Here is a 20,933-nt window from a genome sequence, read left to right as displayed (position 1 = left end):
CCTCATTATGTCCTGGTTTTCAGCCTGCATGATTGTATCATGCCACTGTTTAGGTTGTAAACCAGATATTGCAAAGATGGATTACGGAGTAGGACAGTATTGCTAATCTTTACTTCGGACAGGTTAGGGATATGGTTGTTTATTATTTTTCTTCTTTTCCAGGGGACATACACATCACAGGATTATCTTCAGATCAGGGACAGGTGAGAGATATGGTTGTTTATTATTTTCTGTTTTTTACTGGCGAGATGGGCATCGGTGGATTAGGCGTAAGGTGAGTATAACAGTGCTTTTCATTTTTATTTCAAATAAAAGAGTCTGTGTCTTTCTTTCAATTAAAGGATTATATTTTGGCTGTGTCTTTTTTACAATCTAACTATGGGGTTAATAATAAGCGCGTCTTATAGACGTCTCTCCATTACTAACCTATAGGCTTGATGTCAGCAGCCATAGAACAGCTGACATCAACCCCACAACCATTACCCCACTTGACACCTCACCAGGGCAAGTGAGAAGAGCTGGACAAAGTGCCAGAATTAGCACATCTAATAGATGCACCTATTTTTAGACCGACCGGGGGGCCAATAACCATGGCCCCTTACCAGCCTGATAATAACCAGCTCCCATTTGTCTGCTTTAGCTTGGCTATTTGTCAAAAATAGTGGGGACCCTATGCTGTTTTTTGCAATTATTTATTTTCATAAAAAAAACAGCGTGAGGACCTTTCTATTCTTGATAACCATCCATGATAAAGCTGACAACTGAGGGTTACATCTCTCAGCTGTCAGTTTGCCTGCCCTGGTTATTAAAAATAGTAGAGACCTTATGTCATTTTAAAAAATGTTCGCACTCTTATTAGGGACAGCAGGCGTAGGCTGATGGGAGTAGTACTCTCTCATCAGCCGACATGTGTGATCATAGTTATTCTTTCTACTGCCGGTCACAGCTGCTGGCTCACACAGGGAACTGCAGCATGGGAAACACTCGATGTTTGGTCTGTCGAACCCGAACAGTAACATGGACATTCTAGAGAAATCTGTGTTTGGGGTCCGTGCCCAAATAACTTTACTGTTCAGATTTGCCCATCTCTAATTTTGACAATGTTTTTTTATATCACAATCCATATTAAAAATAAAAACAAAATAGTTATCTTGCAATTTATACATTGACTATTTAGACTTTTTGTTTACTCTAACTTCTAAATTCATAGCTGTATTTTTATTATCAAGAAAGGCCATATATGTCTAAAATGTATTATACTGTTTTTGGACCTAGTGGGAGGCCCTACTGAACGACACAGAATTTATCAATGGTGCAAGAGACTTGAACACGGAATTATCTAACTTCTGTCTGTTTCAACACATTTACATAGCCACAATGAAAAGAGCTTGACCATATTTTTTTGTATTGAAGTATCTAATAGTGTTGAGCATTCCGATACTGCAAATATCGGGTATCGGCCGATATTCGCTATATCGGATTTCCGATAGTGAGTTCCGATATTTTTAAGATATCGGATACCGGAATCGGAAGCTCCTATAGTGCAATGATGCACTATAATGGAGTGTGGGTGGTGCGTGGGCGGAGACTGCATCTGTGTGTGCAGGTGGGGTCTGTGCGTGACCGTGAGGGGGTCTGTGGGGGACTGCCGGGATACTGTGTGGCCGGCTGGGGGTCTGTGCGGCCTGCCGGGGGTCTGTATGGGCCTCTTGGGGGTCTGTGCGACCTGCCGGGGGTCTGTACAGGCCTCTCTGGGGTCTGTTTGGCCTGCCGGGGGTCTGTACGGGCCTCTCGGGGATTCTGTGCGGCCTGCCAGGGGTCTGTGTGGCCTGCCAGGGGTCTGTACGGGCCTCTCTGGGGTGTTTATGGCCTGACGGGGGTCTGTGTGGCATGCTGGGGGTCTGTACAGGCCTCTCTGGGGTCTGTGCAGCCTGCTGGGGGTCTGTGCGGGTGTGCAGGCATCGTCCGATGGTCCCATCGGGCAATGCCTGCTACAATGGCAGTGATAGACACATAACCCAATAATGGGACAGTAGTAGTCCCATCATCCGGCTAATGTGTTAAATGTGAAAAAAGAATACTACATACTACATACAACATACATACAACATACTACATACATACATCATACATCCTACATGCATACAACATACATACTACATACATACAACATACATACAACATACAAACAACATACATACATACAACATACTACATACATACTACATACATACTACATACATACTACAAACTGCATACATTCTACATACATACAACATACTACATACATACAACATACATACTTCATACATACAACATACTACACACATACATCATGCTACATACATACTACATACTACATACATACTATATACATACAACATACTACATACATACTACATACATACAACATACTACACACATACAACATGCTACATACATACTACATACATACAACATACATACATACTACATACTGCATACATACTACATACTGTACATGCTACATACTACATACATACTACATACATACTACGTGCATGCTGCATACTACATACTACATACATACATACTACATACATACTACATACATACATACTAAATACATAATACATACATACTACATACATACGTACTACATACATACTACATACATGCATACTACATACATACTACATAGATACTACATACAATACATTCATACATTACATACAATACATTTTTGATCCCCGAAGCCAGTGTCATCTGTAAAAAAGATTAAAATAACAAACAACCAATATACTCCCTGATCCACAGAAATCCACGAGTGTCCCACAACGATCTCCCGTGGAGAACGGCAGCATCAGCTGATGCGACCACTCTCCAGGGGCCCCAGGAACACAATGACGGGAAGAAGGTATCCTTCCGAATTGTAATCCTCCGCCACAGTAAAAAAAATAGTCCCTAGTTTTGGCATTGCTGTGTGAGAAATTTTCCCACGCAGCAATTGCCATAAAGTGAGACTTTGAACTCTAGTAACCTCTCAGTGATGCACTGCAGGAGCCATTGTCTCCTGTCAGTGTGTCACTGAAGGTCCTATAGAGCAGTGACATCACCCAATGTCACTGTTCTATAGGGGATATCGTCGTGGGACACTCGTTATTAATTGGACTATGGCGGACAGGTAGCATACGGTTAATTATTTTACGTTTTTTGCAGGCGCTGAAGTATGGTAAGTATGGTTAAATGAAGAATATTAAAATATTTTTTTCTAATGTGTGTGTGTTTTATTAACCCTTTACTAGTATTGGATTAATAATGGATAGGCGTCTTATTGACGCCTCTCCGTTATTAACCCGGCTTAATGTCACCTTACAATAGCATGGTGACATTAACCCCTTATTACCCCATATCCCACCGCTACACGGGAGTGGGAAGAGAGGGGCTAAGTGCCAGAATTAGTGCATCTTACAGATGCGCCATTTCTGGGGTGGCTGCGGACTGGTATTTGTAGCCGGGGGGGCAATATCCATGGCCCCTCTCTAGGCTATGAATATAGTAGAATATGTATGTATTGTATGTAATGTATGAATGTATTGTATGTAGTATGTATGTAGTATGCATGTATGTATAAGCAAATACAATAATCGATAAGCATGTAGCAGTATAACTGGCCAGGAGCATGTTCGATACCTAGAGCTCTCCCAAACATAGAACAAAATATCTATATATAGAGGTATATCACTCCTAATTTAGAATATATGACACTAGTGAAAGAGGGAGCATAGATACCAAAACATGTAAAAGATGTATAAATATTTTATTATACTATATATCATATGTATGTTTGTAGTATGTATGTATGCATGCATGTAGTATGTATGTAGTATGTTGTATGTATGTTGTATGTATGTATGTAGTATGTATGTACTATGTATGTAGTATGTATGTATGTAGTATGCATGTATGTTGTATGTATGTTGTATGGATGTATGTAGTATGTTGTATGTATGTTGTATGTATGTAGTGTGTATGTAGTATGTTGTATGTATGTACAGTATGTTGTATGTATGTATGTAGTATGTATGTAGCATGCATGTTTTTTGTTTTTTTTACATTCAACACATTAGCCAAATGATGGGACTACTACTGTCGCATCATTGGCTAATGTGTCAATCACTGCCATTGTAGCAGGCATAGCCCGATGGGACTCGTAGTCCCATCAGACGATGCCTGCACACCCGCACAGACCCCCGGCAGGCCGCACAGACCCCAGAGAGGCCCGTACAGACCCCTGTCAGGCCGCACAGACCCACGGCAGGCTGCACAGACCCCAGAGAGGCCTGTACAGACCCCTGGCAGGCCGCACAGACCCCCAGCAGGCCGCACAGACCCCAGAGAGGCCCGTACAGACCCCCGGCTGGCCGCACATACCCCCGGCAGGCTGCACAGACCCCCCGAGAGGCCCGCACAGACCCCTGGCAAGCCGCAAAGACTCCCGGCAGGCCGCACAGACCCCGGCCGGCCACACAGACCCCCGAGAGGCCCGTACAGACCCCCGGCAGGCCCGAACAGACCCCCCACGGTCCACACAGTCACGCAGTCTCCGTCCACGCACCACCCACACTCTTCCCCACTCCGGAACAGGATGTACAAGGACAGAAAGGGCTTATTTTCAATCTGATATTTGTGTCCCATTGACTTGCATTGGTATCGGGTATCGGTATCGGCGATAGCCGATATTTTTTGGCTATCGGCCGATCCAATCCGATACCGACATTTCCGAATATCGGAAGGTATCGCTCAACACTTTTAGCTAATGAGCATGTACAAAAAGTCTTTGTGAAGATAAAGGGAGCAGGGGGAGCTGTGACATGACCTATTGTGATTAGTGAATCCTGTGCTATCAGCTGTTTATAAAGGTCTGTCATTGTAATCCTGAGAAGACTTGCAGAAAACTCCTCCTGAAAGCATGAGAAATATGTCTATAGTAACCCCAATGACCTCTGTGAAGATTTCAAGATTAATGTTTGCAAACATTTAAATGAAATGCATCTAACATTAAAAGCTGATTTAAACAATAGGTTATTTTTTTCTGATAGATTTTCTTTAAAGGGAATCTGTCAGTAGGATCAACATTCCTAAGCAATCTATATGGGCATGTAGGTCATAGGAAACTGAATAAAATGATACCTTGATATTTTCAATCAGAAGTCTCTTCTAGAGAAGTTCATGTATTTCTTATATGTAAATGAGCTGTTAAGATCTATGGTCCAGACACTGATCTCCATGAAAATCTGCCTCCAGAGATTATTTTAAGTGAAAGCGACATTATCAGTGTTAGTCATGTAATTAGCACAATACAGTAGAACTAAACTTTGTCTCATAATCTCATAGCAAACGTGTTAGCAGCTGCAGCTATCAGAGCTCTGCTATGTAGTAACACTGGTGGTGACCTGTGAGATGGAAGCTGAAGTATTGAGTGGAACCAGTGAGATCAGAAAAGCAGAGAGCGGCCATTACATATCACACTGGTAATGCCCCCTTTTATTTAATATAAGCTCTGGAGGCAAATTCTCATGCAAATCAATGTTTGGTCCATCGTCCTGAACATGTCATTTACATATAAGAAAAATGTGGATTTCTCTGGAATAAGACCTCGGATCGCAGGTATCAAGGTATCATTTAATTCAGCTTCCTATGACTTACATACCTTTATAGACGGCTTAAGAGGGTTGCTCCTACTGGCAGTTTTCCTTTAGCTTCTTGCTTACCTGTTGAAGAAGATCTAATCCACTCTTTTCATTTTGCCACTGTTGAAATTTTTTAAGAGCCTCATCCACACTGATAATTCCCATTTTCACCTTTTCTTGTAGTAATATGAGCTCATCCTGCCCAGTAAGTGCATATTGCTGAGCTGGAATCTGAGGTTCATGTTTAGCCAACTGCATTTTCTCTGCAATTCATAAAATATTAAGTTAATGAATATGCAATATGCAATCTTTTAATGTAGAAAGTAATAGCAACACGAGAGGCAATTTATCAAGTTTTTTTTATACTGCCTCTGGCTGGCACACAGTCACTAGAAGCATTCTCCTACCTGTCTCCGTATTGCTCATGCCGTTTGCTACAACTTGAAGGGTAGTGAGCGGCTTAAGGGTACCGTCACACAATGGCATTTTGATCGCTACGACGGCACGACTCATGACGTTCCAGCGATATCATTACGATCTCGCTGTGTCTGACACGCTCCTGCGATCAGGGACCCCGCTGAGAATCGTACGTCGTAGCAGATCGTTTGAAACTTTCTTTCGTCGTCAAGTGTCCCGCTGTGGCGGCATGATCGCATCGTGTAACAAAGGTGTGCACGATATAGTATACGATGTGCGCATAGTAACCAACAGCTTCTACATCGCAAACACGTCATGAAGTTATCGCTCCAGCGTCGTGCATTGCGAAGTGTGACCGCAGACTACGACTCTGGAGCGATAATGGTGTAATGCTGGAGCGTCACGGATCGTGCCGTCGTAGCGACCAAAGTGCCACTGTGAGACGGCACCCTAAAAAAATAGGTGAGGGTAGAAAGCAAATACATGAAACTCCTCAGTTCACTTCATCACCAAACAAGTGATTATTGTCACTGCCACCAATGAAAATAGTGTATTTTAATTGGAGTCAGTGGGGATAATCTATTCAGGGATGGAGCAAACTCAGGAGCTGCACATATTTGTTCTCTGCCCTCTCCTCTTCTCTGAAGCCACTCTTACAGGTTTATTGGTGTTGCGAGCACTATCAGCTGGAAGAAGACAGAGAGGAGAACACATCCTGCCATTGCGTGCATGTGCAGCCGCATTCTGGGAAGCGAGCACTGTCAATTTGAAGAGATGGAAGACCCCCAATGGGCAAAGGAGGGAGAGTAACAATGTCCTAAACTCTTGGCCTCATCAAGGGTGTGCCAAAACCTCTTTAGTTGCATAGAAATTAAAAGTTATTTTCTCACGTATTGTACCAATAACACGTAAAATGATATTATGATTGATATACTGGCTAAGTCCCATTTTTCAGCGTGTAACTCATTTAAAATGCATTTCGAAAGTGACAAGCTCCCTTGAAATGTGACAAATTTCCAGGACGGTGTTTTACAATTGTTATAAATTTTGCTACATCTGTAACTGGAAAAACTAGGTGATAATGCTTGTGCAAACTTTAATCAAGGTCTTAATTATTGTCCCCCAGTTTTCTCACTTCAAGCTTAAAAAATAAAGATTAAAACTCAAAGAATTAGATATGGCAGTTATTTTTGAAATGTCAATATGGTGAATAGGCAAAATACATTAGCGTGTGACATTATGTATAGAGAGAGCAAACATATCATAAGCGGTTCTAATACCTAAGAGGTACAATTATATAGCTACAGATGGAGAGCTATTATGGCTAATGACTGGTAATTAAAGGAGGTCACATAGATTTTGGCATTTATCTCTTCACGAGATTGTGCCATGAGTCACAGAAGGTTATAAACAATGATGAGTTGTATTAAATTGCCATGAAGTCCTTTAATTTTAATATCCAGGTTACCGGTTATTTTTCTTAGAATTTCTATATATAGGTTAAACATAGTTTAAGTTAAAATAGTTGGATGTTAATAACCATACCTGGCATGACAACTTTCCATTTAACTGCAATGATGTTTCACGCATCTGCTCTAATGCATTACTAACGTCAAAGTTTTCCAATTTTTAAGAATAATCAACTACTGTTTCTGTTATGAATAGATCTACTTCCAATAATCCATTGAAACATCCACTTCTTTATGACTCCAATACATTTCCCAAGCCACAAATCATTATGAGGGTGAGTCAAAAAGTTTCAGCACTTTGGTTATGTTAAAACGTCTGTTGGTTGCACAGTGCTTTCTGTATGTTTTTGTGGTCTGAAGGTGTCTAGTGCCAATATATATCAAAGGCTTTGTGGACAGTATGGAGGAGGGGTTTTGTCACCAGAAATGTACATCAGTTGATAGAGAAGTTCAAAGATTGCACAAGAGTAAGCCATGACTTGTGGCAGCTTTGAGCATGTGACTGAACTGGTTCTGTTGGATAGACACGTGACAATGGATTATGTCCCCTGAAAGAAGCCCTACGAGGACAAATATTCACTTCTAATAAAGAGTCGAAGTGCATTTGTGGCTTACAACTCAGCCTAAAATACTTGACAAAACAGGAATAAGAACGTTTACTAAAAGGTGAGCAAAGTGTATGGGATATTGTCAGAAAAATAATTTCCCAATGAAAAAATAGTTTTAAGAAAATTAGCGTACTGTAACATTGACATTATTTATTTTTCACAGTGAACGATGCAAAGAAAAAGAGAAAACACTGCTGGAATTGCTGTCTTTATTCATTCCATCTCTCAAAGGATGAAAGAAAAATTTATCATAAAGTTGTAAGTATTCACAAAGGGTATCAATAAAAACTACAGGTTGTTATGCAAAAAAAAACAACCAAACAATTCCTCATAGAGCACTAGAGCACTGTAAACAAAAAAATGAAAAAGTTATGGCTCTCAGGATACCATGCAACATTTTTTGTCATTGAAAAGTGATTTTCTTGTGCAAAAAAGCTAGCCTTAAAAAAATTGAGTGAGCTTGGCATCACCAAATTTGTTTCAATACATACTATAAAATAAAGTCATTATTTATCTTCCCAACGAATGGTGTAAGAAAAAAAAGAGAAAAGAAAATTATGCCAGAATTGCTGTTTTTTGCTCATTCAACCTCACAAAAAAATGAAATAAAAAGTTATCAAAAAGTCATATGTGATCAAAAATATCACCAGAGAAAAATACAGCTTAGTCTGCAAAAGATAGGCACTCATATATTTTTGTCTATGAAAAAATAAAAAAATCATAGTTCTCAAAATACGGCGACACCCCTCTAGAATAATTTTTATGAACTTTTTTGTGTGTAAAATTAGTTAAACACAGAAAAGCCTACATAAATTGTGCATTGTCACTATTTCATTGACTTGCAGAAATAAAATAATATTTAAATTAAAATGAATATTAAACAATGAGCAGTGTTTAAAAAACTGAATAAAAAGAATTTCTGTTTTTTTTGTATATTTCACTTCTCAAACTGTTAGGGCTAGTGGAATGCACCAAGTAATAGAGAGATTGATACGAGGTGCGTTCGCAGCCTGGGGTCCACCGTGCAGAGATACCTGCTGCAAAGTAATGGTGGATGGACACTGAGCTCACACGTGGGTTAAACTTCACCCCGTGTGAAATATAAATTAAACTAATACCCTAACTAGGGTTGTGCTTGCTCTGGAACTCTTCTGTGCTAACCGCACATATGAAGGAACCAGATGCTAAACCAAGGCTAATTGCCCCCACTAACGCTAGCTGCCTGCCTGAGTGTACAGCCCCAAAGCTAAACAGACTCACACCACATATAAACTGAGTGATAGTGTATCCACTGGCAACAGCCAAACACAAATGATACTAGCGCCGTGTGGCCATGTGAACCTTTTATAGTTGTAGCTCTCCAGGACCTTCCTAGTGGACCAATAGGAGCTGCTACAGGACCTGAGCATGTGACCCCCGAAATCCAATGACAGGTCTTCCCTTGGGCATGCTCAGAAGGAGAAAAGCAGGACTTAGTCCCAGGAGCGCCTGCTCGCTGCCGAACAGTACTCGTTATAATGGCTGAACCTGGAAAGGCAGCAGTAACCAAACATGCAGTATCTGTCTGAGCCAGGCGCTGTGACTGACGTCTCTGCTGAGCAGGTTCCACTGCAGCTGGAGAAGAATGGGAGACTGGACATGGTTCAAGATTCCCCCTGTGCAGCGGCAGGAACTCAACACCTAACACCAAAATTGTAAGGAAAAGTGATGAAAAAGAATTGTGTTTAGAAAATGCTATCACTGAAAAATGCATCTTGTCACACAAAAAAGCCTTTAAACAGAAGAAAATTTTAAAAATACATGGCTCTCTATGGTGACACAAAATTAAATATTTTTTTCAGCAGTGTATTTATTGTGAAAGTCATAAAAAATAAATAAAACTACATTAATATGGTATTGCTATAATCAGGGTGACCCATAAAATAATAAAATAAGGGTATTATTTTATTCTGCATCACTAGAATTATGCAAAATTTAAAACCGTGAAAAAACAGTGGAATTGCTGTTTTTTTCTATTTCTCCTAATAAAGTGTTTATAAACATTGAAGTTTCAGCAACAAGAAGAAAAAGTATTGGAATTTTGAAAATTGTACTGTAGGATCACTACAAATGGTACTGACATGCAATAATGAAAAAAAGTTTCCAAAACATGTTGATTTACACAGTATCAAGAATGAAAGCCATGTGCAGAAATAAAAGAACTTACATGCCTATCAGTTTGGTTATTAAGGGTGGTCTGAGAAATGTTCTGCCACACTGAATGCACTTGGGCACAAAAATTAAGAACAAGAACTGCTGGCATCACCCTTTACATTTGCTAATCAATAATGCTTCAGATGTGTTCAATGGGAGGCAAGGCTGGAAACGCTGCAGGTCAAATTAGCATATTTCATTCAGTCAGGCTGCTCATAGTAGCATGGGGAATATGTGGCATTGTGTTACCATGTTAAAAAACAGCTTCTGGGACACTTTCACATTTTCTTGTGAAGGTGTTTTTATGACTTTGCCCATGTGGCCTCTAGACTAATCTCCACTTATTTTTTTGCCCAACACAAACGTAGTACTCATTGCTTAAGAGGATAGACCTCCATTCCAGCCTCCAATGTTGTCTTTCTCTGCTCCGTGATAGCTTTTGAGTGGTGTGAGGTCAACGGAACACCTGTAACTGGACGTTTTGCTCATAGCCCAGTTATGCAAATTCCTTCTGATATTTTGCTGCAGTGAGCTGGTATGTAATAAGCTCTCTGCTGGGAGTCATGGTTGAAGTTCCCTTCCATGTAATCCCCAGCAGTCTCTAGCTGCCAGTTATTAGTATGATCAGATAGATCTGGTCACTTTGATTCTTTGCTCCTGTGTGCTATTTTGTATATCCTGTTGTCTGACCTTGGCTTGTATTTTGACCTGCTGCTTGCCTTCTGATTTTGTCCTTTCCTACAGCCCTTATATGCAAACAATCAAGTTGACCCATTGCATGACCACATCCCTTTACAGGGGTTAAAGAGTGAAGGTCGGGGTTTCTCTGGAATCTGTCAGATGGAATGCCTTGCACCAAGTCTACCTGAGGTAGCATTTTTGAGCCTGTGGCCTCTGACCGAAGTAACATGTTCATTCTAGCATATAAGTGGAATAACTCCCATGTATCTGTCTGCCACAAAGGCGCTGGACAAAATTCAGACTGAGTGGGGCTGGTCTATGAATTTCTGTGGTTTGAGCAGGAAGTGACAAAGAAACTCCCCCTGGAAGAGTAGAAAGTAGACAGTCACATATGGCACAAAGTGACTCTGGTGGAACCTCTGTTGTTACCAAGTTCACTGGTCTCATTGTAATGACCACTCGGGAAGTGTTCATATTTTATTTTATTTTATTCATTGGTGCTTTGTATTCAAGATTCACCATCATCATTGTAGTCATTGTCTCTGATATAAAACTCACAAACGTTACTACTGTATTAGAACAACTTGCAGCCAGAATACTGTAAATGGGCATATTCATGTTATTTTGACTACATAAGGATGCCATTCATTTTTTTGTAAGAGTGTGCTGACAACATGAAGTTTTTTGTCTGTACAATTTTTACTGCCACTAGCCCCCCAAAAATCGCTTGAGGTATAAGCTGAAATACAAAGTCTTTACTTGTTGAGTAGTATACTCACGTCACATTCTGCTACACTGAATGTGGAAACAATCAGGGCACGAAAAGACACCAAGTTTGATGCTGCCAACTATTACATTTTACATTCAGTATTTTCTGCCTGAGATCCTTTGAAACTTGGCAAAATCTCACATAAAAAATGTTAAGTGACACTTTTTGCCATTGACTAGCAGTTGGATTTGCAATGTTATATCTCTAAATTTAAATGAATAATGTCTAGGTTCTCATGGGAAGAGCAGTTGTCACAAAAATACTACACAGGGACTTGTGCAAATCTCTATACCCAAAGATTAACAGGTAATTCTTGCTACTGCAAAAAATGCATTTTCCACTAAAGATATTGAAACTGCAAATTTTAACATAACAGAAACCTATCATAAAATAACGTAAAATAACAACATTGAACTAGTTCTCCAAATGACAGCTGTCTTTCACCCTTTACGAGTGGTCAGTTACACTGGGAATATGCATTAGGTCAGCGTCACACATACCGTATTAAAAATTGTTCCCATTCTCTTGGCTGAGAGTCGCACAAGTGTTCTCTGTATGGTTATCCATGTGTAATCCGTTTGCAATGCGATGATGCAATTTCATCGCATCTATGTATCCGCATGACATCCGTATGCAATGCGATTTTAACATGAGCATGAGACACAGAATTTCTCTGTATTTTAACATGAGCATGAGCTACAGACGTTCTCTGTCATTTACATATCATTTTAAAAAGAAATATTCTTCAAAACACACACATATACCGTATTTTCCAGCGTATAAGTTGACTTTTTAACCCCTGAAAATCTTCTCAAATGTCGGGGGTTGTCTTATACGCCGAGTACGGCATGTGCGGAGCTCTGAGGTTGCCGCATATGGTGCAGGGAGTGGTCCCGGATGGTTCCCAGGGTCTGGAGGAGAGGAGACTCTCCTTCAGGCCCTGGGAACCATCCAGGACCGCTCCCTGCACACGCCGTATAAGACAACATCCGGTGTATAAGATGACCCCTGAAAAGTTGGGGGTCATCTTATACGCCCAGTCATCTTATACGACGAAAAATACGGTATATTAGACAGATAGATATATAGATAGATTAAAAGGCGACAAATGATCTGCCGCGTACAGTATAATCACAGAGTGACAGGTTAGAATATTAGAATAGAGTAGATAGAATAGTAATATACACATAGAATACATATGTATATACATGTCAGTAACACACATATATATATATATATATATATATATATATATATATATATATATATATACATTAATATTGCACATAAAAGGTAGATAGAAGAAAAGCCGGTAATACATCTGACGGCTTCTGTAAAATCACTGCAGGAGCCGACAGGATAGAAGAGATGGATTACATACAGTAAATACATATAAAATAGGTAGATATATAGATGTCAGTGACAAATACAATTAGTACAATGTGTGTGAAAATTACTGGACATGAATTTAATTAATACAAAATTATTTTACGGAAAAAAGGGCGTGGGCCCCCACGCAATTTTCGCAGAGGGAAAGACAGAGACTGGGGCCAGATGTTTATAGTCTAGGAAGGGGGTAATACCCATGGAGCTTCTCAGGCTATTAATATCAGCTCACAGCTGTATACTTAGCCTTTACTATCTATTACAATAGGGGAGTCCCCAAAAAAATTATGTGGGGTCCCCCTAGAATTAGCAACCAGTAAAGGCTATGCAGCTGCAGGCTGATATTAATAGCCTAGGAAGGGGCCATGGATATTGCCTCCTGGCTAAAAACATCAGCACTCAGCCGCTCCAGAAAAGGCGCATCTCTAAGATAAGATGTCATTACTAACCCTATAGTCAAATTGTTAAGAAAACACAGGCACCGAGTAAAAAATCCTTTAATTATTATAGATTGTAAGCTCTCACGAGCAGGGTCGTCTTATTTGGCTTTAATTATTGTATTGTTAACGTTGTTACTTATGACTGTTGTGTTTGAAACTGTTAAACTGTAAAGCGCTGTGGAATATGTTGGCGCTATATAAATAAAGATTATTATTATTATTATTAATAATTGAAAAAAGACACGGACTCCTTTAATATTCTTAATTAAACCATACTTACAACCACACCTAATTCCTGCAAAGCCCTCGATCTCCTGTAAAAAAGCAAAATAACAAGCCAACAATATACCCATATTTGTCTGTCATTGTGTCCGCCATAATCCATATCTGGGGGATATACAGTTTTTAACCTAGACTGTGCCAAAATGCAACCATCCCAGCTGAAAACCACTGGTGAATGAGCTGCTGAGAGAGGAGCTTCAGTGACTAGCGGTGACGTCAGTGAAGCTGCGCACCCTCACAGCCTGAACTGCGATGAACTCTGGACCGTGGAAAAATGACAGTGCATTTAATAATTAAATACATGTCCAGGAATTTGCACACACACTGTACTAATTGTGTCTGTCACCAACATCTATATATCTACCTATTCTATTTGTATTTACTGTATGAAATCCATCTCTTCGAAAATGTCGGCTCCTGCAGTGATTTTCCAGAAGCCGGCTGATGCATTACCAGCTTTTCTTCTATCTATCTTAGTGTGCAGTATATATACCGTATATATATATATATATATATATATATATATATATATATATATATATATATATATATATATTTTTTTTTATGTGTGTGTTACTGACATGTATATATTTATGTATTCTATGTGTATATTTCTATTCAATCTTTTCTATTCTAACCTGTCAGTGTGATTTTACTGTACACCGCACATGAATTACAGGCTTTTCAAAGGATACCGATGTGCAAAAAAACGACAGCACTCTGCGAGTGCTGTGCATTTTTTTCTCGCACCCATAGACTTGCATTCACAAGACTCGGCCAATATAGGCATAAAATAGCATGCTGCGATTTCTCTCACACGTAAGATACGCCCGAGAAAAAAAACGGTGTTGTGAGCTTCCCCATACTGTAGATTAACATTGGTCCGAGTGCTATGCGATGTTTTCTCGCATAGCACTCGTACATATTATACGCTATTGCGCTATTGTGACTCTGGCCTTATATGCACAATGGAGATTCTACGATTTACAAACTTTTTTTGGTCAGATACTTGGATCTGATATTTCCTGATATATATATATATATATATATATATATATATATATATATATATATATATATATACTGTATAACTGTTTAGTTACTTGTATGAGATTCTAAGCCATTAGAATACAATAAAAGGAAAATGATAATTTACCTTTATCCCATTATAACTCCGTAATTACTGTATATGTTAAATATAAAATAAACAGTCAAAGTATTACTTTACAGGGAAGGGGGATTATCAAAAAAGCTAATTCAATCAAATATAAAATAACATTTTGTTATTAATAGATTACAAATAGTCGAACTCACCTTGATATAGACCAGTGCTGTATATTTTCTTTTCCTCTTCTTTCTGTCGAAATACTGAAAAAAGACATTATAATCTTAGAAGTATATTGTTTTTATAAAAATTGCCATTTCATGCCAATACCTTGAAACATGTGCATATAGTGTAATGGACTTTGGCCTGTTGACACTCTATCTGCCTCTATTACCCTAACCTTTTAGAAATAGGAATTTGTCACCATCTTTTTGCGTCCCACTCTAAGGGTGTTATGACCCCAATGGCGAGGGTCTCAGAGGAACGTGGAAGTCTGCAAGATACAAAAATCCAGCTCATAGGGCAGTGGTAACTGGGTTGACCATATATCTACTCCTAACGCCAACACTAGAAGTAGCCGGGGGTCATACCTACGTTGATCCTAGATGACTCGCGCCAGCCGGAGAATCTAAATACCCCTAGTAGAGGAAAACAAAGACCTCTCTTGCCTCCAGAGAAAGGGACCCCAAAGCAGGATAGAAGCCCCCCACAAATAATAACGTTGAGGTAAGAGGAAATGACAAACACAGAAATGAACCAGGTTTAGCACAGAGAGGCCCGCTAACTAATAGCAGAATATAGAAAGGTAACTTATATGGTCAACAAAAAACCCTATCAAAAATCCACACTGGAAATTCAAGAACCCCCGAACCGTCTAACGGTCCGGGGGGAGAACACCAGCGCCCTAGAGCTTCCAGCAAAAGTCAGGATACAGATTAGGAACAAGCTGGACAAAAATACAAAACCAAAAACAAATAGCAAAAAGCAAAGTAAATGACTTAGCTGAATAACCGGACCAGGATCAGTAGACAAGAGCACAGCAGATTAGCTCTGATAACTACGTTGCCAGGCATAGAACTGAGTGTCCAGGGAGCTTATAAAGCAACGCCCCTAACTAACGACCCAGGTGCGGATAAAAGGAAAGACAGAAAAACCAGAGTCAAAAAACTAGTAACCACTAGAGGGAGCCAAAAAGCAAATTCACAACAGTACCCCCCCCTTAGTGAGGGGTCACCGAACCCTCACCACGACCACCAGGGCGATCAGGATGAGCGGCATGAAAGGCACGAACTAAATCGGCCGCATGAACATCAGAGGCGACCACCCAGGAATTATCCTCCTGACCATAGCCCTTCCACTTGACCAGGTACTGAAGTCTTCGCCTGGAGAGGCGAGAATCCAAGATCTTCTCCACCACGTACTCCAACTCGCCCTCAACCAACACCGGAGCAGGAGGCTCAGCAGAAGGAACTACAGGCACAACGTACCGCCGCAACAAGGACCTATGAAATACATTGTGAATAGCAAACGACACAGGAAGATCCAGACGAAAAGATACAGGATTAAGGATTTCCAATATCTTGTAAGGACCAATAAAACGAGGTTTAAATTTGGGAGAGGAGACCTTCATAGGAACAAAGCGGGAAGAAAGCCATACCAAATCCCCAACGCGTAGTCGGGGACCCACACCGCGGCGGCGGTTGGCAAAGCGCTGAGCCCTCTCCTGTGACAACTTCAAGTTGTCCACCACATGATTCCAGATCCGCTGCAACCTATCCACCACAGAATCCACCCCAGGACAGTCAGAAGACTCCACATGACCTGAAGAAAAGCGAGGATGGAAACCAGTGTTGCAGAAAAAAGGCGAAACCAAGGTGGCGGAACTAGCCCGATTATTAAGGGCAAACTCAGCCAACGGCAAGAATGTCACCCAATCGTCCTGATCAGCAGAGACAAAACACCTCAAATAAGCCTCCAAAGTCTGATTGGTTCGCTCCGTCTGTCCATTAGTCTGAGGATGGAAAGCAGAGGAAAACGACAAATCAATGCCCATCCTACTACAAAAGGATCGCCAGAACCTGGAAACGAACTGGGATCCTCTATCTGACACAATATTCTCAGGGATGCCGTGCAAACGAACCACGTTCTGGAAAAACACAGGAACCAGATCGGAAGAGGAAGGCAGCTTAGGCAAAGGAACCAAATGGACCATCTTGGAGAAGCGATCACATATCACCCAGATAACAGACATGCCCTGAGATAGCGGAAGATCAGAAATGAAATCCATGGAGATATGTGTCCAAGGTCTCTTCGGGACAGGCAAGGGCAAGAGCAACCCGCTGGCACGAGAACAGCAAGGCTTAGCTCTAGCACAAGTCCCACAGGACTGCACAAATGACCGCACATCCCTTGACAAAGAAGGCCACCAAAAGGACCTGGCCACCAGATCTCTGGTGCCAAAAATTCCCGGGTGACCTGCCAACACCGAGGAATGAACCTCGGAAATGACTCTGCTGGTCCACTTATCCGGAACAAACAGTCTGTCAGGTGGACAAGACTCAGGCCTATCAGCTTGAAATCTCTGCAACACACGTCGCAGATCCGGAGAAATAGCTGATAAGATAACTCCATCCTTAAGAATACCAACAGGATCAGCGACTCCAGGAGCATCAGGCACAAAGCTCCTAGAAAGAGCATCGGCCTTCACATTCTTTGAACCTGGTAAATACGAGACAACAAAATCAAAGCGGGAGAAAAACAATGACCAGCGGGCCTGTCTCGGATTAAGGCGTTTAGCAGACTCGAGATACATCAGATTTTTGTGATCAGTCAAGACCACCACACGATGCTTAGCACCCTCGAGCCAATGACGCCACTCCTCAAATGCCCACTTCATGGCCAACAACTCCCGATTGCCCACATCATAATTTCGCTCGGCAGGCGAAAACTTCCTAGAGAAAAAGGCACAAGGTTTCATAACAGAGCAACCAGGGCCTCTCTGCGACAAAACGGCCCCTGCTCCAATCTCCGAAGCATCCACCTCAACCTGAAAGGGAAGTGAGACATCGGGCTGGCACAAAACAGGCGCCGAAGTAAACCGGCGTTTCAACTCCTGGAAAGCCTCCACGGCAGCAGGAGCCCAGTTAGCTACATCGGAGCCCTTCTTGGTCATATCCGTCAAAGGTTTCACAACGCTAGAAAAATTAGCGATAAAACGACGGTAGAAGTTAGCGAAACCCAAGAACTTCTGAAGACTCTTAACTGACGAGGGCTGAGTCCAATCAAGAATAGCTCGGACCTTGACCGGGTCCATCTCCACAGCAGAAGGGGAAAAAATAAACCCCAAAAAGGGAACCTTCTGTACACCAAAGAGACACTTTGAGCCTTTGACAAACAAAGAATTTTCACGCAAAATTTTAAAGACCAACCTGACCTGCTCCACATGCGAGTCCCAATCATCAGAAAAAACCAAAATATCATCCAGATAAACGATCAAAAATTTATCCAGATACTTCCGGAAAATGTCATGCATAAAGGACTGAAAAACTGAAGGCGCATTGGAGAGCCCAAAAGGCATCACCAAGTACTCAAAATGACCTTCGGGCGTATTGAATGCGGTTTTCCATTCATCACCTTGCTTAATGCGCACAAGGTTGTACGCACCACGAAGGTCTATCTTGGTGAACCACTTGGCACCTTTAATTCGGGCAAACAAGTCAGACAACAGCGGCAGAGGATACTGAAATTTGACAGTGATCTTATTTAAAAGCCGATAATCAATACAAGGCCTCAAAGATCCGTCCTTTTTAGCCACAAAAAAGAATCCTGCACCAAGAGGGGAAGAAGACGGACGAATATGTCCTTTCTCCAAAGACTCCTTGATATACGAACGCATAGCGGTATGTTCAGGTACCGACAGATTAAAGAGTCTTCCCTTAGGAAATTTACTGCCTGGAATCAAATCTATAGCACAGTCACAGTCCCTATGAGGAGGCAATGCACTGGACCTGGACTCGCTAAAGACATCCTGATAATCAGACAAATACTCCGGAACTTCCGAAGGCGTAGAAGAAGCAATAGACACAGGCAGGATATCCCCATGAATACCACGACAGCCCCAACTAGAAACTGACATAGCCTTCCAGTCCAGGACGGGATTATGGGTCTGTAACCATGGCAGCCCTAAAACAACCAAATCATGCATTTTATGTAAAACAAGAAAACGTATCACCTCGCGGTGTTCAGGAGTCATGCACATGGTAACCTGTGTCCAATACTGCGGTTTATTTGCTGCCAATGGCGTAGCATCAATACCCCTAAGAGGAATAGGATTTTCTAATGGTTCAAGAGTAAAACCACAGCGCTTAGCAAATGACAGATCCATAAGACTCAGGGCAGCACCTGAATCTACAAACGCCATGACAGGATAAGACGACAGTGAGCAAATCAAAGTTACAGACAGAATAAATTTAGGTTGCAAATTTCCAGCGGTGACCGGACCAACAACCTTAGCTATACGTTTAGAGCATGCTGAGATAACATGTGTAGAATCACCACAGTAGTAGCACAAGCCATTCCGGCGTCTATGAATTTTCCGCTCATTTCTGGTCAGGATTCTATCACATTGCATTAAATCAGGTGTCTGTTCAGACAACACCATGAGGGAATTTGCGGTTTTTCTATCACATTGCACCGAATTAGGTGTCTGTTCAGACAACACCATGAGGGAATTTGCGGTCTTGCGCTCCCGCAATCGCCGGTCAATTTGAATAGCCAGTGCCATAGCATCATTCAGACCTGTGGGAATGGGAAAACCCACCATAACATCTTTAATGGCATCAGAAAGACCATTTCTAAAATTAGCGGCCAGTGCACAGTCGTTCCAATGTGTCAGCACGGACCATTTCCGAAATTTTTGGCAATACACTTCAGCCTCGTCCTGCCCCTGAGACATAGCCAGCAGGGCCTTTTCTGCCTGAATCTCAAGATTGGATTCCTCATAAAGTAAACCGAGCGCCAGAAAAAACGCATCAATATCAGCCAATGCCGGATCTCCTGGCGCCAGCGAAAAAGCCCAATCTTGAGGGTCACCCCGTAAGAACGAAATAACAATTTTTACTTGCTGAGCGGAGTCTCCAGATGAACAGGGTCTCAGGGACAAAAACAATTTACAATTATTCTTGAAATTCCTAAACTTAAACCTGTCTCCGGAAAACAGTTCAGGAATCGGTATCTTAGGTTCTGACCCAGGACTTCTGATAACATAATCTTGTATGCCCTGCACACGAGTAGCCAGCTGGTCCACACTTGTAATCAAGGTCTGGACATTCATGTCTGCAGCAAGCATAAGCCACTCTGAGGTAAAGGGGATGAAGAAAAAAAAAAAAAAAAAAAAATGAGAGAGGAGAAAAAAAAAAAACTCAGAATCTTCTTTCTTATAATCCCTCTTTTGCAATGCATTAAACATTTAATATAGGCCTGGCAAACTGTTATGACCCCAATGGCGAGGGTCTCAGAGGAACGTGGAAGTCTGCAAGATACAAAAATCCAGCTCATAGGGCAGTGGTAACTGGGTTGACCATATATCTACTCCTAACGCCAACACTAGAAGTAGCCGGGGGTCATACCTACGTTGATCCTAGATGACTCGCGCCAGCCGGAGAATCTAAATACCCCTAGTAGAGGAAAACAAAGACCTCTCTTGCCTCCAGAGAAAGGGACCCCAAAGCAGGATAGAAGCCCCCCACAAATAATAACGTTGAGGTAAGAGGAAATGACAAACACAGAAATGAACCAGGTTTAGCACAGAGAGGCCCGCTAACTAATAGCAGAATATAGAAAGGTAACTTATATGGTCAACAAAAAACCCTATCAAAAATCCACACTGGAAATTCAAGAACCCCCGAACCGT

At 41.3% G+C, this 20,933-nt stretch overlaps 1 protein-coding gene across 3 annotated transcripts in view; it reads right to left on the bottom strand.

Moving 5' to 3' along the window:
• Window positions 1-20,933, bottom strand: part of BANK1 (B cell scaffold protein with ankyrin repeats 1) — a 1,115,425-nt gene that overhangs the window by 47,003 nt on the left and 1,047,489 nt on the right. For all 3 annotated transcript variants that reach the window (XM_069743643.1, XM_069743641.1, XM_069743642.1), the window contains 2 exons: window positions 15,232-15,285; window positions 5,754-5,935 (listed from right to left, as the gene is read on the bottom strand). In XM_069743643.1, coding sequence (XP_069599744.1) covers window positions 5,754-5,935; window positions 15,232-15,285 — 236 coding nt within the window. The remainder of the gene's footprint in view (window positions 1-5,753; window positions 5,936-15,231; window positions 15,286-20,933) is intronic.

This window comes from Ranitomeya imitator, chromosome 1 (assembly GCF_032444005.1).
Source record: "Ranitomeya imitator isolate aRanImi1 chromosome 1, aRanImi1.pri, whole genome shotgun sequence".
Classification (NCBI taxonomy): domain Eukaryota; kingdom Metazoa; phylum Chordata; class Amphibia; order Anura; family Dendrobatidae; genus Ranitomeya; species Ranitomeya imitator.
Note: the sequence above shows the minus strand (reverse complement) of the source record. Positions and strands in the feature narration are given on the sequence as shown.